General features: G+C 39.6%; 2 protein-coding genes across 3 annotated transcripts in view; one reads left to right on the top strand and one right to left on the bottom strand.

Moving 5' to 3' along the window:
* Positions 1 to 9,298, top strand: part of ogna (osteoglycin, paralog a) — a 28,246-nt gene extending 18,948 nt beyond the window's left edge. The window contains exons 4-6 of the mRNA XM_030133513.1: positions 6,757 to 6,959; positions 7,428 to 7,520; positions 7,679 to 9,298. Coding sequence (XP_029989373.1) covers positions 6,757 to 6,959; positions 7,428 to 7,520; positions 7,679 to 7,849 — 467 coding nt within the window. The 3' untranslated portion in view covers positions 7,850 to 9,298. The remainder of the gene's footprint in view (positions 1 to 6,756; positions 6,960 to 7,427; positions 7,521 to 7,678) is intronic.
* cenpp (centromere protein P) overlaps positions 1 to 26,185 on the bottom strand; it is a 375,236-nt gene that overhangs the window by 228,345 nt on the left and 120,706 nt on the right. The window lies entirely within an intron of this gene.

The raw sequence follows: 26,185 nt of genomic DNA, 5'->3' as shown, positions 1-26,185 counted from the left end.
CATTGTGCTTTGTTCAATCCATTTCATACAATAACATAACTACCTCAGATGCCAATTCAAGAGTTGATAAATATAAGTTATTTTGACCAAAATCTGAATCTGGCTATTATGCTAACATGCTTCTTGGCACATGGTGGTTACAATTAATGTGGGGTTAAGGAGTTTCCTATATTTGGTTTAAAGTCATCCTTCGTTTTAGTGAAATGGTTCAACTTTCAACTGATCACCACTAACGACCTGTGGTAGAGACATGTGTTTATGTTAAACTAACAACAAAAGCACCTATCAAACAAACTGACGTCAATCCATGACCATACCTCCAATCTCAAAAATTCTTGCACATCAGGCTAATAGAGAGGCTTGTAAATGTAATGATATGTATTACTTGGGAAAAAAATCTGAACTGAATAACCAGTGATTGTAGTCAAACATGTTAGTGGGAGAAATTTAACATTGGAGTGAATGAAAGAAAAACCATCCACTGTTGTGCTTGGAGGCCCCGTAGATCCAAAACTAAACAGGTTAAGATTAAAATGTCAACAGTCTTTGAAAGAAGAGTTTTTCCTACATTTTCATTTATAATTTATTACTGAAACCCTAGAAATGTTAGAGTTATAAAGAGTTGTTTCTAGATTTTCTAACAAAACAAAAAGCCTTTCCACTCTGTTTGAGCCTGAAGATTTCAGCTAATCAGCTGTCAGCATTCTGTTCCCTGTGTGCATGTGCACCTCCATCTCACATGGCTGCTATAGATGAGAAACGTGAGTCAACTAAATTCAGTTAGTAGTTCAATTTGGTGAGACAACACCTCTCAAATAAATTGTGATTAATCCACAACCGTACATCATATCTCACAAATTTTTGCACAGGAGACTTCTGATGAGTTTTGTGCACGTATTGATATATAATATGTGGGGGCAAAAGTCCAAACTGAATTTCAATTTCAGACTTCGCAACTTTAAGGGCTTCTAAAAAAAAAAAAAAAAAACTAAGATAGTTATAAAAAAAAGCAGATTTTTGAAAAGGGTTTAGTCTATCTTTGGTGCTATTTAGAAGCCAAACTGCCAAACTAAACCAAAAAGCCAATGAGGACACACCCCTACTTACAATCATGTTCCCATGACAGCACCAAAACTGTACCATTCAAATGAATGGGGTTTTGCCACAAGGACACAACTGATGAAAAACTCTTTGTGTTACACTAATGGTACACAGACTGAAAATTACATTTTGTAAAAGCAGATTTTTCTAGGGAGAAGAATTTTCAAAATATTGAAAAATTACTTGGCCACACCCCCTCAAAATATGAAAATACATTACGCGAATGGGAACCCACCCAAAAAAAAAAATTGACGTAGAAAGATGAAACTTGGTGCAGACATAGCCTATGCTGATACAAGTAAAAAATCACATTATGACCCCGCCCTAAACTCAACAGGAAGTCGGCCATATTGGGTGGAAGTGTGGACGTATAAAATCCCACCCCTCATACTTTCATCATCTCCTCCTAGGGTTTAACATCCAATTTGGACCAGACTTGGTAAAAATCCCCTACATACATGTGTGATCAAAAGTGATCAATTACATTTTTGATAAAATGTTGGGCGTGGCTGTGACCAGCTCACAACGAAGCGGCCATTTTCAGAAGTATAAAAGTGTGTACATCTCGCACAGAGAGTGTCGGATTGATATGGACCCAATGTAACATTTGTGCTGAATGACAACCTGAACATGATGATATGTAACTCGTTAGTTGGATCTTAAAATGGCTCTCTGGGGCCCCCTACATTTTTTTGAATGGGACAAAAAAATTTTGGCGTAGTCAAACACACATCCCTCATGCTAAACTGAACCAAAAAGCCAATGAGAATACACCCCTATTTACAGTCGTGTTGCCATGACATCAAAACTGTGCCATAGAAATGAAAGGGGTTTTTGGCAGAATCACACCCCTCATACTGTCTACATCTCAGACGAGGGTTTTCATCCAATTTGCACCAAACTTGGTGAAAATCACCTACACACGTGTGATCAAAAGTTATCAGTGGTAATTTTGATCAAATGTTGGGCGTGGCTGTGACGAGCTTGTGATGAAGCATTCATTTTCAGAAGTACAAAACTGTGTGTATCTCCCAGAATGTCGGATCAAGCCCACGATACGGTGTCCTCTCACTGTTGGGTGGCCTTGGCAGTTGCGTCGGGAGGCAGTCGGGCAGGAGGGCGAGGGCCTTAACACCACTTGCAGTGGTGCTGCAGGCTAAACCGTGTAATTATTTGGAGGGTTGATCCAAACCCCGGCACGTACCACAGTCGCAAAAAATTACACATATCCCACAGCAGAGGGCGCTATAACCAAGGCCAATGTATTCTGGTCTATAACTCTCACACTGTATGACACCTTCAAAAACCTCATATCCTCAGATTCCCTGAATAGCGCTGAATCATCTGGGCTAGGCCACACCCATTTCCACCAATAATTCTTTTTGCAAAATTGCGAAAACTGAAAAACCCACTTTGTCAAACTCTTCCTTGGGATTTTGTCCAATTTGCATAAACCTCGGCATTTACACTCTTCTCCTAGACCCATTTCCATGTTATCAAAAGAATTTTGTTTGGTCTAAAACTGCCCAAATTATTAAACAAATTTCTGTAGTGGGCTAAAACAAAATGCCAGTTGTTGCATATTTTGGTCAAAGTAAATGCTATCGACACCAAATCTTAGATCCTTGGTTGACATAGGACTGTGAAGGTATGAACCCAATTTGGCAAATGTTGACCCCAAGGGGGCGCCACAAATATGGGAAATTTAGATCTCTTAAATGGCTACACTGATATCTACAAAATTTGGTGGGTACGTTGAAGGGCCACAGTATGTTGAAGGTGGGTGTGGCTGGCCAATGTGGGTATAGCTTATGACAAGATAAACAACAAACATTTACTATAGCTGAACTCTTTTTTTTAGACCTTTATTTAACCAGATAGAATCCACTGAGATCAAGATCTCTTTTACAAGGGTGACCTGGACAAGAGGTCAGCAGCGCACGCCATCAAAGAAAACAGGTTGGACAGACAGGTAGTAACAATAAATAAATTAAAACAAACAGTAATATTATTGTAATAACAGGAAAGTTAGACTTTTTTAAAGTGCAATTGACAAAGTGCAAAAATTTTGTTGAGGTCACAGCAATTTAAAAACACAGGCATTGTCCAATTGACTTTCGCTGTCTTGTCCGTAAGACGAAAAAAAAAAGCTTGAAATGACATGAGTTCTGGCATTTTCAGCTCCAATTGAAGTGGATTCCAGGCAGAGGGGGTGGCATAGCTAAAAGCTTGCTTCCCCAATTCAGTTCTAACTTTTGGTACCTTTGAATAATATACATTACAAGACTGTAAAGAATATTGACTGGTTGACCTTTGGAGAAAAGAGGATAGGTACGATAGTACCATACCTACAAAAGCTTTGTAGGTTAAGGTTAACCAATGGGTCAACCTTCGCAATTTCAAATACAGCCACTCAGCTTTAGCATATAGTTCACAATGATGGGTGAGGCAATTACAATCAGTAAAAAGTAGTGCACAATGATAAACAGTGTTTAACGACTGGCTGAGGCATTCACATACAAAACATCATCATAATCTAAAATTGGTAGAAAAGTATCTGTTACCAGGTATTTACAAGTGAGTGAGAAGCAGGGTTTATTTTGAGAGTAGAAACCTATTTTCACCCTAAATATACAAACCAGGTTTCTGCTGTGGATTTGGAAGGAAAGCTCCTTATCTACCAGAAAACCAAGATATTCATGACTGGTCACTATTTCTATTGGACTGCCTTGGGTTGTTATTATTGACCGAGTAATCACTGGTATGCCTTATTTATGTGTAAACACCATGACTTTGAATTTCTCAGGATTTAAAACCAGTTCCAATGCCTCAAGACAAGCCTGAACTATATTAAAAGCATTTGTAAAAGCTCTAAGGCCTGGGCAATTGATGAGAAGCAGCAATAGATGACTGTGTCATCAGCATAAAAGTGATACATCGCATTTGTCAGATTTTCACACAGCCTGTTTATATGAATGGTAAATATTAGGGGTCCTAAGACTGAGCCCTGCAGTACTCCTTTTACAATGTTAGGAAGAGAGCAGGAGGAACCAGTCAACTGAACACACTTATGCTGAGGGCTGTGAAATTTATAGGGACCCTATAGAATAGGACACAGATCTTCCATACCAAAAATTGCAGATGTATTTTAGTAGGTGGTGCTATAATGGATGCAAACACGTTTTTGCCTGTAACTTCCACATTTTAAATGACACATCATAAACTTTAAATCCATGTATTCCCTGGATAGAGCTGGGTTTTCTAGAACTGCAAACCGTTATGAATGGGGGCCAAACCTCCCCGAGCTCACCCCAAGCCCATTGCCCTTCAGAGCTGACTTCCGTGGGGCCTGGGGGCCAAGTGGCATGGGGAGGTTTGGCCCCCGTTCATAACTGCTTCCAAATCTAATTATTATTATTATTATTATTATTATTATTATTATTTTGTGTCTTTAGCAGTGAATCAGCAAAAGAAAAAGGTGCCTCAGAATAAGAATAAGAATAGACCACTTCAAAGTCAACGTCACAGTCTACGTCACCACAGTTGCCCATGCACTCTGGTGGCAGAAAAACACTGTATATCAACAGAGGTAAATTGGGAGATCAGAGAGAATAGAGAGAAAAGAGGAGGAAAAATGTCTTGTGGTGCTCTAGGTTGTCAGAATAGAAATGCTAAAAAAAAAGCAACCGTCACTTTTACCAAATACCATTGCTGAAGATGTCCTTTGAGGCAAAGCCCAGACGCTTATGGTTCCAAGCCATTAAACGGATGGATTGGACTGATGAAATCATCCAGAATTCTCGGCTCTGCTGTGTCTATTTCACATCAGTATGTACATTAAACAACACTTACCCAGCCATGCAAGTACAGGTGGCTGTCAGCAGTGGTGTAGTGGTCCCTGGAGAATTGGGTATACTCTCAATTTTTCCCTTTTTTTAAGTAGTCCAGAAATAAGCCCTGTTTTAGAAACAGCGACAGATAAGACTGCTCTGTTTAGTTTACCCAAAAATCCATCAGTAGTATTTACTCACTATTATAAAATTATCCTGACTTGATCAGGAGCAGTTTGTAGATATTACTGGTTACACAAGCAGCCTGCATGAATGTGAAATGTATTCAAATTGAGGCAAACATAGGATAACATTAGCCTTTCATAACATTAGCCTGCTCACACAGTTTAACTAATGGTGACAAAATCTCTTCTCCTCTCAATGTGCAGTCATATGGCCAGTAGTTTAAAACAGTGACTCATTCGGAAACCACCTTAAAACTTACCTCAGAATTATGTATTCCATGAAAGTAGGTTCTTTCAATATGTGCCACTCACTTGAAAGACATTTATTCTGCCTTTCTCATTCACATTTCCAATAATCGCGCATCTTTCAACAAAACGTGCAGTGACCTGTCAATCTGGTTCCAGAGGTGGCCAGTGATAGTTAGCAATATTTTCCTCGGGATGACCTGCCCTACTTTTCCTCTGATTGGCTCATCAGTCCTCATGCCTAAAGTTAACCAATCTAATCAGTGAAGGCAGCGAGTACTAGCCATTTAGAGTCAGAGTAGGGTGGGTCATGGCTTCACCATCCTAGGGGAAAAAATTGGCAATTTGGCTCATACATACTACTGAACGGTGCACATCAGGGGGATTCAGAAGTGGGTATACACTATGCTGACTAAAAAATAAGTAGGTATACACCGTATACCGCTGTATAACCTGGACTACACCACTGGCTGTCAATATAGATTTGGTTGACTTATCCATGATCGCCCACATCTTGTAAAACTGTATTTTATGTCCTAATTGGCATTTGCTGACAGTTGCTGACGAGGCAGCACATCGGTTCTCAATACATGGAAACTATTACACAAATCTTGGTATTCAATATCCAGGACATCACCACAAAGTACAAAGTTTGTTATATACTACAACCTGTTATGTGTTCTTTGTGCTCTTAAACTGAAGAGTCAAACAGGATGTTCACTAATAAAAAGTGACATGGGCTGTGATTTTTCTCCTGTGAATTTTGTGAGTTATCATGGTATTCCTACCCTTAAAATGTCTGGTGTAACAAAGTTATAGGCATCAAGGGATTTGTATGCCTTGAGCTTTTCTTTTGTGTAAATGCTGGGTTTTTCAAAAAGATATAAAAAGATGTCTGACCACTGTAGCTTTGGCCATTTTGTTGGCTCTGTGACCCACTGAACCGACAGTGAGTATGGATCAGGAAACCTCACCCCACTGCTAATGGTCAGCTTATCTTTGTAAGACATCTTGTTTCTTGTTGACAGACCATTAAAATAATTGGAGAAGGCCTCTGTATCTTCTATTACTCTGTTTATCTCTGGCTTTCATGTACTGTTGACACAGCTGTCACTTTCTGCCACCAGATAGGCCCCACTCACAAAGTACATCATCATTGTTCACCAACATCGAAATGGTCTATAAGAATAAGAATAAGAATAAGAATAAGAATAAGAATAAGAATAAGAATAAGAATAAGGTGCTTATTTCTAGTTGAAAAAGGTAGACTGAAACTTACCTGAAACTGAGGGCTGTGATAACATTCACATGGGTCGATTCTATGTTGTGACTGAATGAAGAGCCCAAACTGTAATTCAATATTTAATTGTAACTAATGCTTATTTTCTTGACAGTGACTCTCAAAAGAATTGATCTGACAGGCAACATAATCTCAGAGATTGAAGATGGGGCTTTTTCCAAACTAACACTGCTGGAGGAACTGTCTCTGGCTGAGAACAGACTGGTCAAACTGCCCATGTTACCAACCAAACTGTCAGCATTCAACGCAAACCACAACCTTCTCAAAACCAAGGGAGTCAAGGCCAACACCTTCAAGGTACTGATCTACACCACACGGACAAACAGTTGAAATATATGATGCAAAGGACAGACGTCAAGGAGCAGATGGGCTGTCATATAACACAAAGAACTGCAAGATGCCATGCAAGAACCCTGTCACACAGATCAGTCACAGTACAACCCTTTGACACAGATCAGTAACAGTACAACCCCTTAACACAGATAATTAACAGTACAACCATGTCACACAAATGCAATGTCACATCAGTTTGGACCATTATTAACACCATATGCATACAAAGTTTGTAAAAAAAATTGTACAAGCATAGTATAAAATTTGCTATTCCTACTTTGACTTTATATCACAACAATTTACAAACACAAAGTATAACCAGTAGACAAGTTATTGTTCTGAATCTAGAATGTGCACATGCAAAAACAGTGACAGAGCAATTAACGACATCTGTTTGATTTTCTGTCTTCATGACGTAATTTGTTCCAACAGAAACTAACAAAGTTGGTCAACCTGTTTCTGGCCGACAACCAGCTGGAAGCCATCCCACAAATACCTGAAAGTGTCCGAATCCTTCATCTGCAGGTGTGTGTCAGTCTAAATATTTCACTGAGGTGTTTTTACTTGAATGTTGAAAAATATATCTCTGTAAACTGTACACTCTTCATGGTTTGATTTAGATGACAGCTACAACTGAAGTTACTTAATGACCAACTTTATAATTTAATGTTTTATTTCCTCAGAACAATAACATTACTGAAGTGAACAAAGACACCTTTTGCAGATCCAATGACACCTACTATCTACGACCAAGCCTTAACGAAGTGCGTCTGGATGGAAATCCTGTGGTTCTGTCTACGTTCGCAGACACCTTCACCTGTATGAAGGTGCTGCCAATAGGCCGCTACCGCTGAACACAAAGGAACTTTAGCCCATTTGTTGCTAATGGAATTGTTTTCTAATACCGTGACATTTTGGATTTTGACTGCAGGTCCCTTGGTGAGCATAAAGGTATTTTTACATCAGACAACCTAAAGTTTGTGGCAATGTTAGATCAACTTGACACCATTCTGGACTAAAGATGTTGAATATAAAGCATTTCTCTACTTTAAATGGTGCAAAGTCACTTTAATCATCCAAAACTCCTCACATACTTCTGGGTCTTCTCCAGGCTCCACCCATCTGCCTTCACCATCTCCCTCATTTAGGGTTAATCCACTGTAGGAACAGCATTTCCCACTGCTGTTCAAAAATAGATATGCCTTTCCTATGGCTGAAAGGTTTGTCTGAAGCAGACAAAGGGCAAAGGTCACCTCTGAGTTCAGTCAGACCATGATTTCACATACAGTTACAGATGGTTTGGACTATGGATTATTGTGCAGATTCTTCTCTCTACGTTCTAATGCACACATTATTTTATGGATAACTGATTTCCTGAAGAAGCTCTTATACCCTTGTACCCTCTTACAGCCCAAAGCAGTGTCTTAAGAGAGATTTCTTCCACAAACCAATAATTAAAATTAGGACAAATCTGTACATTTCAGAAGCAATGTGTAAAATATTTTCTCAGTTCCCTAAAATGATTTTATGTTTTAAGTTTTATTCATATTAGTCATTATTTTAATGAATATGAATTATTTTCAGTATTTTTTACAGTCACATATGGAGTTTTTTTTTTGTTTTTGTTTTTGTTTTTACCTTGTATGTGTGATCATAGTTTATTATCACAACTTGATTAAAGGTTGAACATAGAAATAAAATGTTTTTGGTCGAGTAAACCCAAGCCTGAGTACTTTCAGCAGTAAGTATTTGGAGGGATGTTAAGGAGTTTATCTACACGCTTCAGTCATACAATTAACCAGTGATTTTTATCAGTTAAAATGTGTCTTTCGGACAAAGCATGTATTTCTAAGACAAACATTTATTACTCAAATTGGAACAGTCATCATGAATTCTGTGTTTCAACAGACTGTAAATACTTCCATATTATTTCCATGTAAGGTTTTAGACACAAATGATCTAAACTCGTTCTGCGTGATGTGATTCAACTTCACAATGGCTGAAAAATAACTCAATATTTTGTGACTTTACTTTTTTTAATTTATAAACTCCAGTTGAAGTAACGTGGGGAAAATGTATCGATAAACTATGGTAATGTGAAAGTTATTCCTTTATATGTTTTAAGCTTTGCTATCCGTCTAAATTCTTCCCATACAATGAAAAAATTTACACGTGAATAAGATAGTGTTGTATAGGAAGATGTGATGTGACATGGTCATGTTTTTAAGATATTTTAAACTTTTAGGATAATAAACCTTTTTTTAAATTAAATTTTGTTGTTGGAGGTTTTTTTTAATACATGAAAGGAGTGTAGAGTTAAGAATTTATTAATTAATTTAATGTTTACTTTGGTAACAACAATCTCCACCAGCATGAGAAAGGATAAACCATTTCATGATTCTCGATTTGACAAAGATGTGTCAAGTGATGGAGGCTGTCAAGAAAGGAAGAAAAAATAAAATTAATCAGATAAAAAAAAACAACAAACTTTAGAAATGGCAAAATCCCCAATTTGGAGCATTCTGAAAATGACGGAATCCACTGGTGAGATCAGTAACTCACTGGTGAGATCAATAACCCACTGCGCTAAGAAATGTGCATGCTAATGATCTGCGTATGATCAACAAAGATTACAGTTGCAAACTCTTGGAGACCACCCTATTTAAATGAGGATTTTGCGTGTGCTACTGGTTGTCGTCATGGAGACAGTACACTGGAAAAACTGCTCTGGCATACACCACTACTAATGGCAACAGTGTGCTGGAATGATCCAGACGCAAGAAAATGTAACGGTGCAAGTAGTTTTATCAAAGAAGGTATTCATGACTTCTCGTGACTGGCCCCAAATCATCCCCTAGCTCATCTAGAAGTTCTAAAATGGCATAGCTGGGTAGGCAATACGTCTCAGTTATTGATTCTTCTGTCATTCTGAAAATGTTGACACAAGCATGGAAGACTCGTTCTCTGCGTTGCTTTTGGTTGTGTCTATGCTGCCTTCTCGCCACAACAACTGCAGCCAGTTTTGTGCTAAGGTGTTCCACTTAAAACCTGCCTTTCAGACGTGCTAAGTATAGACAGAAAATCAGCCACCACAATCAGGTTTCAGGCTTGGTAAATCACATGCCTCATGCTAAATAAATATATGCATCTACTACTCCCAATAATTTTGCGTGCTCTGGCAGAAATGTCCATACTGCATGTGCGAGCTGTTTTGCCCATTTGAGAGATGCAACCCTTGGTGCATCCTGTAAGTAGATAAGCTTCAACGTGTTTTTGCGTGCACAGTCAAGTTTGCAAACGTTTTTACACATGCAAACCTTTAGTAAATCAGGCCCTAAGTGTTCAAATGACTAATATTATTTGCCACATTGAAAGTAAAACACTATTCAAAATGACGGTTGTGTATGATATTCTGTCCTTTATATTATAGTCTACCAGCTTCAAAACCAGCTTTATAATTTACCAGCTTCAACAGCAGCTTTATAGTTTACCAGCTTCAACAGCAGCTTCATAGGCTACCAGCTTCATCAGCAGCTTTATAGTCTACCAGCTTCAACAGCAGCTTTATAGGCTACTGACTTCAACAGCAGCTTTATAGTCTACCACCTTCAGTGGCAGCTTTATAGTCTACTGACTTCAACAGCACTTTTATAGTCTGCCACTTTCAACGGCAGCTTTCTAGTCTATCGACTTCAACAGCAGCTTTATAGTCTACCACCTTCACCAGAAGCTATATAGTCTACCATCTTCAACAGCATTCTGAATTCTCCGGCCCTAAATACTGTGTTTATTTGTACATGTTTATTTGTCAGTGGGCCGACTGTGTTTTGTGTGTTAGTTGGTTGTGGGAGGTCTTGTTGATGTCATGACCCCTCCCTTCCAGTCATGTGGGCTGCTTGTCTGTCCCTAACGTTTGTGTGCAGGTGGAGTTAGGGGTGGACCAGCATACATGCGTGGCACGTCTGGGCCCGACGCGCCACACCTATTTATACCGGCTGCAAAATGCCGGACTCTCTCTCTCCTTCGCTCAGGCCGACACCAGTGCCAGACCACCTGTATCTTTTCGTTACCTTTGTCTTTTGTTTTACACCATACAACACTTACACTTATCACATTCACTCACCTCAACGCTCACCCCATTACTGATGCTACAGATGCCACATCCAATACGATTTATACTGTTTGCACATTTCTCTTTATATCATTGTAAATAAATCACTTTATTCTTTAATGCATACTTTGTTATCGGTGTCCGTTTGTCATGCCTAGAGCTGGGCCATGACATTGACTATGAATTTGCAAGTGGATTACATCAATGAGGTTTAAAAATATCAAAATATGCAATGTTCAGTTGAGTAGCCACATTCTGCTGGACCTTCGGCGCACCCATTTATTTTTTGATATTAATCATTGATTTTTAACAACCTAAGTTAATACAGAGTATCAACTCTGTGTAATGCAGGGTTTCTGCAGGTATCAGCAAATCTAATTTAATGCTTTTTAATGTCACTTTAAACAAATTTAATGCCCACGTCCTATAGCATATATATATATATATATATATATATATATATATATATATATATAGGCCTGTAATGTACACAAAATTTTCAGTTCGATACATTTTCGGTTTTGAAAGCCATGTTTTTTTCAGTTCAGGACGGGAAGAAAGAAAACCCCTCAAAATGCCTTTAATGCATTTATTATAAATTTTTGAACTTTTTCCTCCAATTTTTGGAGATAATAGAATATAGAAAAACAGGAATTATATAATTATTTTGTTATAAATCAAATATAAAATAAAATAAATAAAATATTACTAAATTATATTTTTAACATTAGTATTGCACTTTTCCCTGAAAGGTACATTTTGAACAAACAACAAAAATCAAATTACAGTTCTGTCAAGTTCACATTCTGCATAAAAATAACAAAAAAATTCCACATGAAGTGCAGCATTAACAAGAGGGCAAACTCGTATTCTCTTTTAACAAACTTAAGAGCAACACTGACAACAAAATTAACCAAATTATTTATTTTAGGACAGCTAACAACAATTTGTCAAAAACACATAGGGGTTTTTTGGGTTTTTTTTTTTTTTTTTTTGTTGGAGCGCATCCCTTTTTCTTTTCTCAACATACTGTGCCATTTTGGTACAGCTGTGTATCGAACTGAACAGGTGCGTACTGAAATGGTTTGGTTTGGTATGTGTACCGTTACAGGCCTAGTACATATACATATATATATATATATATATATATATATATATATATATATATACATATATATATATATATATATACATACATACATATATATATACACATACATATATATATACACATACATACATATATACACATACATACATATATACACATACATACATATATACACATACATACATATATATACATATATACACATACATACATATATATATATATATATATATATATATATATATATATATGTATATATATAGATAGATAGATATATAGATATATATATAGATATATATGTATACACACACACATATGCACACACACAGTGCTTCCCCCAGGCATTACAGGGCTGGCGGGCCACCCCCCGCCAGACTACGCATCACATGTCGTTATTTATTTTAAAGAAGTTTGTACATGGTAGGATAGTAGCTCTCGAGGACCAGGACTGGACACCCCTGACATAGGGGGTGTGAGGCCAGGTGTATTTTTCATCACCTGAACCCTGAAAATCACTGCCTGTCTCTACCTGTTGACACGCTAACAACTTCATTGAATAACGTGACGTGTCACGGGAAAGGGTCAAAAAACATTGGACACCTTATTTTTCTGAAATCGAAGGGGCACTGGAAGAGACAATGAGCCTGCTCATTCACCCACTGACCAAGGGGCAGCGCCTCCCCTCCCTATACGCAGAACTCACACAGTGTGTAGGACCCCACGATCCATGGGGGGCCCCACTTTGCACGAGCTGCAGGGGGATGCATTCTCTGCAGTTGCATTGCAAAGGACATATGTGCATGCGTACTGTAGAGTATCAAGTCAGCCCGAAGCAGCCACAGGAGAGAAAAAAAGAGACGAATAAACTGGCACCCCACGTGTTTCCGCAATGACTGACAGTACGCAGCACCGGGAGGTCCAGGAGCCGTTGGTCAGCGCTTCCTGTGTCTCTGTTCCCCAGTCTCCCATCTGTTTCCAGTGTCCCATTCCTTGTGGGGACCTGGGTCTTGTGGGGTCCTGGTTCTCATCTTGTGTCTTTCCCCTCCTGTGTCTATTGGTTTCAGTTGAGGTTATTATTTCTTGTCAGCCCATTTACCAGCACTTCAAAGACACATGAACATAAGCAAAATCTGAATGTCTTTCCAAACCTGCGGTTGCAGGTGGGTCTGAAGAGGGCCACTTAAGAAGAAATGAGCATTTCTGACTTTGCATCACTACCTGACATGATGAAGCAAAATTTCAGCATGGAGGAGTTTCATGCGTTGGACAAATCTCCAGGAGCAGGGAGATACTGTGCGCCCCTCTGCTGTTTTCCTCTGGACACCGGGGTGACTGCCAGTGTTCTGTACCTGATCCACCTTATATACTACAGCCCGGATCAGCAGCCTGAAGGATGTTTCAACTTCTGTTTCACTGACGAGACAGTCCAGATGACCGTAGATTATACCAACCTCCAGGGAAAATGCTCCATCCAGGACCAGACCGATACCGACCTCGCATATGAGGGCATATTTGCCCCCCCCGCCGGCAGGGTTGTATCGCTCCTACAACCAGGCAACCAGCAGCATGTGGGACAAACAGACAGGCCGGTCAAAGTTTCACTCCACCATGTCCCTAAAGCCATTCTAACCCATCAATGCTCTAACGATCTGGTTAGATGACTGGCTATCCCCATCCCAGCTGCGGCGTCACAGCACGGACAAGCCGGCAGCATTTGGACAGGTGTACGGGTGTGGAAAAGTAGACAGGGTGACTCCCCCCGATATTCAACCTCAGCCATGACACCTGCGAGGATGAACACCTGGTTCCTCACCGGGGCCACTGCTCATTCCTCAGATTCACCTAGAGGGTGTGCCGAAGGGGGGAAGGAACATGCATGTCCCAGGTACCCAGCACCTTAAGGAAATTAATAATTAAACAAATACTCAAAACAAAAAAAAAGATTCAAGATTTTTTTTTTTTTACTTGACTTACTCGAGGACTTGTTGCAGCTCTACCATCAAGTGTATTTAAATTTTTAATCCCTCTGGACATCAGATTTAACCCTTTCATGCACACTGGTCACTACAGTGGACAGCTGTTCAAAAGTGTTCTCGTATATTCATCGATTTTGTTGTTTTAGTTCCATATCAGCCAACACAGTGGACACTTATGCATCATCCCATACACTGCAATTAATACCATTACTGTAACCTTGCTGTTCTAGATAAACCTGATCTGCAGTAAGATGTTTCAGAGTAAAAAAACTGCTAATTGTTATTAGACCGTAATTAACAGGGTTTTTTTTGCATATTATCTTCATGCAGGTATGTTAAAATGTGAGAAAATATCAGATTAGCAGCATTAAAAATATTTTTATTTCATAGTTTTCACACAGTTTATCAGTAAATACATGTTTCTTTGGTTCTAAAACTAAATGCATGGTGTCTAGCTGAGTGGACATTTTTGTAACGCCATAAAAACAGGCTAACAAAAATCAATAGAATTATTATTTTTATGCCTAAAGAGGGATAAAAACACTCAGGAAAAAAATCGTGATTAAAGTTCTCATAATTCATGCATGACAGGGTTAATACTTTTTAATGCCATTTAAGGCTTTAACTTCTGCAAAATCTATCTGAGAATCCTGGGATTATGTGAGAAGGTGGAGGGCAGCGACACAGTTAAGTTTATTGAGCAGTGGATCCCCCAGATCCTGGACATTAGGCCCTTTAACCAGGAACTTTTGCAGGACCTTTGAGCATTACCCTGAACTTTCAAAAGCCCTGGTGCATTTGCATCGAAAATTACCTGGTTAAGTAACTTTCCCCTGGCCCCGAACTTTCCCCGAAGAAGTTCCTGGTAGGGAGGTAGTACTTTTCAGATTACCAGGAACTCTTAGGGGTGTGGCTGTGAGCTGGAGAACACTGAGTGGTGGACTACACTGGCAGTGTTTCCGCATTTTGTTCACTGGCCACTATTTAATTCATTCTTTATTTAATTTCCACAAAGTTTGTATTTTGATAGTTCAGAAAATGGACCAAAAGAGAAGCTACAACAAGTGGACAGATGACGAGGTCCAGGCTGTTTTAAGCATTTTTGCAGAGGAGGAAATTCAGACGGACTTTGAATCGCCAGCACATAATGAGCGAGGTTCAAGTAAAAGCTGTAATATAAGTTAAAAGCCAAATATAAGACACACGCCTAAAGAAATATGACAAAAGCCGAAGAAACATATGCAGGATTAAAATAAACTAAAGGACTACAACGGGTCACAGTATATCCAACTGCCGAACAAACCAATGGTACGTATATCACAGAAATATTCACAGTTTAGTTCGTTCCATGCTGTAACAGTAGTCAGGGGTACCAGCTGTTTAGTCCAAAGTTGGGTTAACCTAATGCTAACTGGTCAACAGTCTGACGCTAAACCTAAATCAGAGAATTGGATGTATTCATGTTGTCGTCGTGAGCAGAACACTGATTTATTCTTTATGTATTGCGATTTCCACCTGAAATGGACCGGACGGACTCGCCTCTTTTTCCGAACCTGCGGGCCGTTTACAGCAGCCCAGGTCAGACATTTCACATGTCACATCATAACAGTAGGAATCTGTCATCATGTGTTCTGTTATTCATTTTAGCATTTTTATTACATTTCATGTAGGAAAGCGAAAAAGGGACCAGGACCACAGAGTTCCAGACCGGCTGTCCTGGACCAGCTGGTCCACACACTGGTCCGAAGCTTTCACAGATGTTTATTTCCCTTTTAATCTCAAGGGACCTTGTTTGTTGTTTTTCACCTTCTGTTTTGTTTCAATTTTAATTTAAAAAAAAAATTCTAACCTAATACTGTCTGTTCATTCACAAGGCATCAAAATATGAGTGTAAGTACTTTTATAAGTACCATGTAGTCGAATTAAATGCAGGCATTAAATCTGTCTGATTTAGGGTTGAACCTGGACTATATCTATAAAACAATAGAAATGGAAAAAGAACCATCCATCACACTGGGTCATTCCATCCCAAATCACCTAGATTTCAGAAAGTGCCCTACATGACCCCCTCAAAAAATTCTGAAAAAATTCACACTTGTTCACCTACCAGAAAAACAAACACATCCAAAATTTTAATGTCATATCTGTAATAGTTTAGGAGACACAGCCCTTTGAAAATTAATGGGTTTTTTTAATTTTGCAAATTTGCTTTTCGGCCAACTTTGAGGCGCTACATCTTCTTAGGTATTTAAGCCACACTGCTGAAACTTACTGTCTGAGGTGAAATCCCCCTGAAAAGACCATATTTTGCATCCAAATAATTGTAGATGCCTTCATGTTTGGTCCATGAGGCCTTGAAATCAGGTGAAAAGGCTAATTCTTCAAAATGTCCTCTCTCTTCAGGCTTGCACTGTGCCATAATGGATGAATGTAGAGACCTAATTTTTTTTTTTAATGGATTCTTATGGTCAAGATGCAACAATATACTGCAAAAAGACTACATTTCAATGAAAAGTGTTGCTGTGAGGCAATGAATACATGGGTCGATTTCATTTTTTCTAACAAAAATACTCCTTATTTGAGCACCCAAATCACCATGTGGCCAGTTAATGAAAATTTTGAAATTTTTACCATGTCTTCATATATGTTTCAAGATGTTGTGCACAACATTTCAGCTTTGGGATAGAACTGGTTCTATTTTTAATTTTTTTTTTTTTACTGCACGACTATATTTTCTTCAAACTGTATACAAATATAGGTGTAAATGGCATTTTTTAACAGTATAATGGCATTGATTATTGCACAAGTTATGATAATACTTGAGATATTTGAACTAGGGTGTGGAACTGCATGATGGTTCAGATAGAATAATTATAGATTTCCCAGAACTGGCTCAGGTTGATGCTTGTAGTAGAGACTTCTCAGAAATTGGATGGAGCTGGTCAGTTGACCCAATTTCACCAGGGGTCAATGACATAAATGTAGCACTTTCTGAAATCTGGTTGATTTGGGATGGAATGACCCACAGGACACAATGAAGAACACTGAAAGTTAATCTAAGAGAAAAGTCAGCGGAGTGCAATGAACATGACAGCTGAAGACATGGAGACACTTTACAGACCTGTGTCCTCTAACTTCTGCCCTTAGTTTATGAAAAGAACAGCAGTAAAACCAGTCCTCAGACTCATACCAGGTCGGTTTAATCCTGGACACAACCGTATGTGCACAGGCTTCAGCCCACACAGTGAACACAGTCAATGCACCGGGGGGGGGTTCTGCCTCTCTCACGTACAGACAGAAATCACAACCTTACAGCCAACACCCTCACTACAGTGAAAATGAATGCATTTGCCACCAGAACAAGAGAGTGGGAGAGGAAGAAAACAGGCAGACGTGACAAGTGCTCAGAGCGGTGAGTCACAGAAACATTCACACACACTGACATGAATATACAATCAGAAATGTTATGGAAACCTGTCCATGAAAACAACACAGCAGATCCACTCTGTGATCATCATATCGTCCCTTGAGAATCAGCTGGTTCTATGTCCACTTTTTGCAGAAATGGAGTTAAGCATATCAGGACATTCTAAAACCATTTAAATTTATGTCCCAAAGTTCTTAGCTCCAAGCTAAACATCTACACACACTCACACCTAGAAACATTGAGTTCTATGTCCTGAGTGGCGCTCGTTTCAAGTCAGGTAGTTCTATGCCCAAGAGGACCCAATCAGGGGCCATACCTGGATCATGTGACATTCGCTCAAAAAAGATGTATGCTCAGAAAATACATAGAGAGGGTCTCAAATTGACTGAGACATGTTTACTTTATGCTGTTGATGCCTAAGTAAGGCATTTTGATACTGGTAAAAGTTTTAAATGATTGGTCTGAACAGGGCTATCATGTAAATAGTTTTGTTTAATGTTTGTTCAAAGTAGTTCAGTGTTCAAATTTGGCATTTTTAGACGGGCAAGGCTGTCCTGGAGTCAAGTCTGAGAAGGTGGCTCATTGATAAACTTGTGTATTTGATAGTCATTTTATATTTGAGTGTATGAGGCATTTTAACGCAAAATTTGGCATTTCTGGATAAGTTTTATTTTTCATACTTTCATTCTTTCATACTAGATTTTGGTCAAGTGGCCAATATTGTCCCGGCCTCAGGTTCAAATGAGAATTTGGCTCATTTACAGACTTGTCATTGATTTGATATAATCGGTTTATCTGTGAATGTATATTTAATTTTGATGCAATTTTTGCATTTTATACACTTTTTTCTCATTTTTATTTTTTATGTTATAGATTCTGGTCAAGTGGGCAGTGTTGTCCGGTGTCAGGTTCAAATGAGAATGTGGCTCATTCATCGACTTTTATCTATGAGTGTACGAAGAATTTTCAATACTCATCAATCCTCAGTCTTAAAAAGGTTGTTCATGGTGTTACACATCATTTGCCTACATTCCACAACTAATTATCCTGCCTTTGAGGACTGAAGTATGGCTGGAAAATGGTTGTTTGCCATGAAAACTGAGTTAACACAATTTACTCAGGTACTCCAGGTGTCCTAACATATTTATTCACCATTCTACCTTTAATGAAAAAGGATAGATGTACTCATTTTAGTTGTCAACCTTAAATAAATGTGGATTGGAAAACACTAGCAAAGGACGTTTTTTTTTACTTTGCATTTTTTGACATCAGTATAAAATACATGTAATCACTGACTAAAACGTTCTTTGTTTGTTCATGACTTTTTTTAAAAACAACTCTGGTGGACATAGAACTTCCTGATTTCGATCATAAGTGACACCTGTAAAGGCACCAGGTCCTATGTTGGACATAGAACATGTTGACCAGGGGCAACTTGCATACCTTCAATCAGAAAGTTCTATGTCCAATTTTAACTTCTTATATCTCTAAGCCTATGGAGATTTAGAACATGTTAACAATATGTTTAGGGTACCTTCCACAGTCAACACTATTCCACACAAAAAGATGATTGAAAACTCTCCAAATATCAGAGATCCGACAGGTAAAATTTTCAAACTCCATTTTCTCAAAATGAGGAAAAGAGGACATAAGAACCAGCTGATTCTCAAGGGACAATATGCTGCTGGTTATTGGTGTTAGATGGTGAGACTGCCACAAAGCCACAGATTCCCAGGGTAGTTTGTCTTTTTCTTGGTGCATGTGTGGGAGTGTGTGAAATGACAGTGCAGGGGTGTAAGAAAATATCGGTATCGCAATATATCATGATATTTCACTTCATGATTCTGTATCAATATTAAAAAGTATTGTATCAATATTTTAAGGTATTTATTCAAATGCAGATATGGCGTAGGTTCATTTTTGTTTTTTTGTTTTTCCAGCTCTTTTATTTCTATATTCACATCGGTATTTTGTTCTGTTGTTTGTTTACTACAAAAGTATTATTGTGATATTGCAGGTCATAAATGTCATTTTTTGAAAATGATAACACTGTTTTGTTCAATAATGGATAATTCAGTCATCCTAAAAACACATTTTACTGTCTTAATGTTAGTTTTTTTTATTGGGATGCACAAAAATAGTGTTCTGATGTTGGATGATTCAGGGACTGAACACTATGTATTCTTTTCACAATAGAATACAAACATTTAAGCAGGATCTGAAACTGCAATGTCTGTAAAACATTATTTATTTAGGGTCATTCCATGGCAATTCAACCAATGGTCCCCACATGACCCCCTCAGAAAATTCTGAAAAATTCACACTTGTTCACCTACCAGATAAACAAACACATCCAAAATTTCAATATCATATCTGTAACAGTTTACGAGATACAGCCCTTTGAAAATTAATGTTTGTTTTTTTTTTTTTTTAATTTTGCAAATTTGCTTTTCACCAGGGTCAATTTCACCAGGGTCAATGACATAAATGTAGCTAAGATTTCCCAGAATTTTTATGATCACCTTATTTCCGGCTGGGTCGGGTACTAGACAGGGGTGCCCTCTGTCCCCATTACTATTCGCAATTGCTATTGAGCCTTTGACAGAGGCTATCAAGCAGGCCCCCTCTATTTTAGGTATCTCAGTTTGTGAAAAAACTCATAAAATATCTTTGTATGCTTATGATGTTCTCCTGTTTCTTACCAAGCCAGAAGTCTCAATACTGGCAGTGCTAGACCTGATTGGTTGCTTCAGCCACTTTTCAGGTTACAAAATTCATTGTTTGAAATCAGAAGCACTTCCTTTAGGTGATCTTCACCAAACAAATCTCTCACCCCCGTTATCTTGCCCATCCAGATGGACACCACAGGGCTTTACATATCTAGGTATTGCAGTAACTCCATTCCTTCACCAGCTAATTTTACACCTTTACTTAAACATACACTACCAGTCAAAAGTTTTAGAACACCCCAATTTTTCCAATTTTGTATTGAAATTCAAGCAGTTCAAGTCCAACGAACAGCTTGAAATGGTACAAAGGCAAGCGGTGAACTGCCAGAGGTAAAAAAAAAAAAAAAAAAATGTACAAGCACAGCTCAATAGTGGTCGCAATAAGCAAGTCTCAGTTTCATCTATGAAGCAAAGACTTCCAGTTGCAGGTTTGATGAGTCGAGTTGCAGCAAGAAAGCCATTGCTGAGACTTCAGAATAAGAAAAAGAGGCTTGCCTGGGCCATGAAACACTGCCAGTGGACTACTAAAGACTGGAAGAAGGTGTTAGGGACTGATCAAACCTGCAACTGGAAGTCTTCTCTTCACAGTTGAAACTGAGACTTCCTTACTACGACCACTATTGAGCTGTGCTTGAAGCTGTTGTCCTGTGAGTCACCTATCATGCAAGTTGCTGACTCTCAGAAACGTGTCTTCTGATTCTGTTGTGGCTTTGGGTCTGCCAGACCTCTTCCTGTCAGCATTTAAGATGAATATTTTACCTGAAGTTCTGTATGTATTTCAGATGTTCCCAATTTTGCTCCCTAAAAAAGTGATTAAAGAACTGAACGGACTATTTAGTACATTTATTTGGAACAGGAAAAGACCCCGTACGAGCTTAGCCAGACTTATAAAGCCTAAAGAAAAAGACGGCCTATCAGTCCCTGGCATTAGGCTGTACCAGCCTCACAGCTGCATTATATTGCTGGGTGGATCAAAAATGAAAATGAATCTACATGGCTGGACTGGGAATCCTCACAGGTTGGTTATCCCTTGCGTGGTCTCTTGTTTGCATCTGAACAAAAAAAGATTAAAACTATTGTTGGTGACAACATGATTGTAACTGCAATTATTAAAGCCTGGAGGGATACAAGGAAATTGGAAGTTCTTGAGTTAAAACATGTAACTGAAAAAAACATAAAACCCCAAATATTAAAGTATTAGGGGTATGCCATCTAAGGCACCTCACGATTCAATTTGATTACAATTCAGGCTGCTATGATTCGATTAATCAACAATTATCACAATAATAATGATTGATACTACAATAACAATTATTACGATTATAGCGATTTTCGATGCGTCTTTTTTCCCCCATTCAGGATTTTTTTCTCCCTCTGTGGCTACTTCATACTTTTAAACAAGGTATATTTGTCAGTATCTATAAATTTAAGTAATCAAACAAATTTGCCTCCATTATCTTTTATTTGTGTCAAACCAATGAATGATCCAACATGTTTGTGCTAGACATTTATCAGACCATGCTATATCTAAATTTAAGGAGGAAATCCCAGCAGCTCTCAATCTAATCCCACATCTGAATTACACAGCGGAGTCCTCCTCCAAATCAGTCAATTTTAATCCATCTCAAATTGATGAGTTTGTTGATAATACAGCAGTCTCTCTGTGAAAAATATTAGATCTAATCGCTCCACTAAAAAATAAGATTATAAAACAAGGGAAGCGTGTTCCCTGGTTCAGTTCTCATACTCACCAATTAAAGCAGCATACCCAAAAATTTGAGAGAAAGTGGCGATCTACTAAATTAACAGAACACCTTTCAGCCTGGCAGGACAGTCTAAATAAATACAGGAAGACACTTCATTCTGCTAGAGCAGCCTATTATTCATTAATAGAGGAAAACAAGAGCCATCACAGGTTTCTGTTCAGTACTGTAGTCAGACTGACAAAGAACCATAGTGCATATGAACCTAGTATTCCTGCTACCCTCCATAGCAACGATTTTATGAACTTTTTCAATAATAAGATCTTGCTCATCAGAGATCAAATTAATGGCCTCTTTTCCTCTACAAATTCTAGTCCACCCTTAAATCCTTCAGACCCAGTAACCAGAAACCTCCCCTGCTGCTTCTCCCAGTCTTCTCAGCACACTCACTGCAACCCCAACCCTTCTCCTCCCTGTTACTCATCCACAACCCCCCAGCACATCCACCCAACCTCCAGTCCCCCTCCCTGCTGCCCCCCCAACCACCTATCCTGCTGCTCCCCCACAACCCCCCAGCCGACTCATAGCACCTTCTACCACCCACCCTGCTGCCCCTCCACCTAGCATGGTGTTCTCCACAGCACAGGTAGAGAGAGAATTGGCCAGGCTCAAGGTCAAGAAGGCATGCGGTCCAGATGGCATCAGCTCTCGGCTCCTCAAATCCTGCGCAGGCCAACTGTGTGGTATTGTGGAGCACATCTTCAACCTGAGCTTAAGGTTGCAGAAGGTACCGCTGCTGTGGAAGACATCCTGTGTAGTACCGGTGCCCAAGTCATCTCGCCCCAGGGATTTTAACGACTACCGCCCAGTGGCTCTGACAGCCCACCTGGCAAAGACCTTGGAGAGGCTGGTCCTCCGTCATCTGCGCCCTCTGGTGAGCTCAACTGCAGACCCACTGCAGTTCGCTTACCAGCAAAACATTGGGGTTGAGGATGCCGTCATCTTCCTCATGCAGAGATCCCTGTGTCACCTGGAGAGGCCTGGAAGCACTGTGAGAATCATGTTCTATGATTTCTCCAGTGCTTTCAACACCATTCAGCCAGCTCTGCTGAGGGACAAACTGGACCATGCAGGAGTGAGCCAACAACTGACACCATGGCTCGTGGATTTCTTGACCAACAGGCCACAGTTTGTGAGGACAAAAGGCTGTGAGTCTGACACTGTGGTCTGCAGCACAGGGGCTCCACAGGGGACTGTCCTGGCCCCTCTCCTGTTCACTATCTACACAGCTGACTTCACACACCATACAACAAACTGCCACCTGCAAAAGTTCTCGGATGACTCAGCTATTGTTGGTCTCATCAGCAATGGAGACGAAAATGAGTACCGAGAACTGAACCAGAACTTTGTGGCCTGGTGCCAGCGGAACTGCCTCCAGATTAATCCTGGAAAAACAAAGGAGCTGGTGGTGGACTTTCGCCGTCACAAGGCCTCCCCTCCCTCTCCGGTGAACATCCAGGGTACAGACATTGAGATAGTGGACTCTTACAAGTACCTGGGTGTTCACCTGAACCATAACCTGGACTGGGCAGCCAACACCCAGGCCCTTTTCAGGAAGGGCCAAAGCAGACTACATCTACTGCGGAGACTGAGGTCCTTCGGAGTGCAGGAAGCTCTCCTGAGGACTTTTTACAACTCTGTAGTAGCATCTGCCATCCTCTACAGTGTGGTCTGCTGGAGCAGCAGCATCACGGCAGCAGAGAGGAAAAGACTTAACAAACTGGTGAAGAAAGCCGGTTCAGTCATAGGCTGCAGTCTCGATCCAGTCGAGGTGGTGGGGGACAGAAGAATGACAGCGAAGCTGTCATCAATCATGGACAATGTCTCCCACCCCCTACATGAGACTGTAAGAGCCCTAGAAAGCACCATCAGTGACCGGCTTCTTCACCCACGCTGCACAAAGGAGAGATACCGCAGGTCCTTCCTTCCCTCTGCTGTCAGACTTCACAATCAGTCCTGCTCCCAGTAGATCACCACATATGTGGAGTAATAACAACCCTCCCTCTATCCCATCTATGCTGTATATACTCAAATCTGTATTTATATAGATATATATATATACATATATATTTATATTCTAACCATTGCACTACATCATACCAAACCATATTTGCACTATCCTTTTTAAACACTTTTTTATTCAAATTTATATGACTGCTCTTACGTGTATGTGCATGTTGTGTGTATGTTTCATGCTGCTGATAACACTGTGAATTTCCCCATTGTGGGATCAATAAAGGAATATCTTATCTTATCTTACCACAAAGTTGACTACCGAGCCATCTGGTTCTATGGATTGCTTTTCTCCCATAGAGATGAGTCAGCTAACTTCAACAGTCTCTTCATCTAAATCGTCCACCTGTCTCTTAGACCCAGTTCCAACAAAGCTCATCAAAGATGCTTTACCTTTACTTAGCAGCCACCTCCTTGACACGATTAACCTGTCATTATCAACAGGCTATGTACCAGTCCTTTAAAGTAGCTGTAATCAAACCTCTTCTTAAAAAACCCAGTCTCAACCCTGCAGTTTTAGCTACCTATAGACTAGGGCTGCACAATTAATCATCAAAAGATCATGATCTCGATTCACACATGTATGCAATCTCATTTCTAAACACGGACGATTTTTGAGCACTTTATTTTACGGGCTGCATTACAAATAAATGCCCAAAAACGCAGAACTGCCACTGCCTCTTCCCTCAACCACTGGTAAAGCATCTTTACAACACATGAGCCTGCTGCTGTCGACTACAGTTGAGTGAAGAAAGTGAATTACAGCTGAGGAATGTCTGCAGTAAAGACAGTAAAATGAATGAAAACCCCAGTGGTAGTGGTCAGTCATCCACCTAAACTTGTGCCCAATTAAGGTTCACATTCGGCGGTGTTAATCTTATGTCAGTCATTTCTGTTGTCCAGATCCAAGTGTGTTTTCATTTTCACCTCTCTAACTTCTATGCTGCTGTTCTTATTGTCCTTTTCTTTTCTTTGCCGGTGAGGATAACTGGGCCTTTAACCAAGAATCAAAAGTCTTGCCCTCTCTAAAAATGTTATATTAAAAATATTCCATTGTGCCGGCTGGGAAGTTTTTTTGCACTGCAGACTTTCACAGATCAGCTGACGTTGCTTAGCAACCGGGACCATAAGTGCAGCGTTTCCGCTGGTAAGGCTTATCCATGCTGCCACACCAAACATTTCATACAAAAAAATTATCACTGTCATGTATTATACATATGTATAATATATAATAGGCCAGGACAGGAGGGTAGGGAAAAGGCAAATTAACATAAAGTTTCACTTTCACTTCTGCGGGGGGCACGGACCGCACTGCCCCGTATCCCCATTGTATAAGTAGGATGGAAACCAATGCATGCGTGTGGGTAACTGGCAGAAATGCACACACGTGCAACCCCCCTCAGCTGAACTGCCACACCAACAGATCAATTTCACAGCAAACACTGCATAAGTGACCGGACTACTAGCAGAGTGATACGAAAGATGCGAATCAGAGATAAAAGAACCCATTTTCCTTGACAGCGGTGCAATAAACATTTTGTGAAAAAAATCGTGCCAGAGAATCGTGGTCTCAGTTCTAAGCAAAAGAATCGTGATTCATATTTTTGCCAGAATCGTACAGCCCTACATAGACCCATATCGAACCTTCCATTCATATCTAAGATTCTGGAGAAAATAGTAGCCAAGCAGTTATGCGATTTCCTTCAATCCACCAGTTTATTTGAGAACTTCCACTCAGGTTTTAGGGAACATCATAGAACAGAAACAGCACTGCTCAAAGTTACCAATGACCTTCTAACTGCTTCAGATAAGGCTCTGGTTTCTATACTGGTTTTATTAGACCTTAGTGCGGCTTTGGACACTGTCAGCCATCACATCCTTCCGCAATGTTTGGAGCAATCAATTGGTATCAAAGGATCGGCATTAATGTGGTTCAAATCCTATCTAACGGATCGTTCTCACTTTGTTAACATTAATAATGAATACTCTCAGTGCACTACAGTTAGTGATGGAGTACTTCAAGGCTCAGTTCTTGGACCAATACTGTTTATCCTATACAT

The sequence above is a fragment of the Sphaeramia orbicularis genome, chromosome 5, assembly GCF_902148855.1.
Source record: "Sphaeramia orbicularis chromosome 5, fSphaOr1.1, whole genome shotgun sequence".
In the NCBI taxonomy this organism is placed as follows: domain Eukaryota; kingdom Metazoa; phylum Chordata; class Actinopteri; order Kurtiformes; family Apogonidae; genus Sphaeramia; species Sphaeramia orbicularis.
This window is presented reverse-complemented; position numbering and strand designations above follow the sequence as displayed.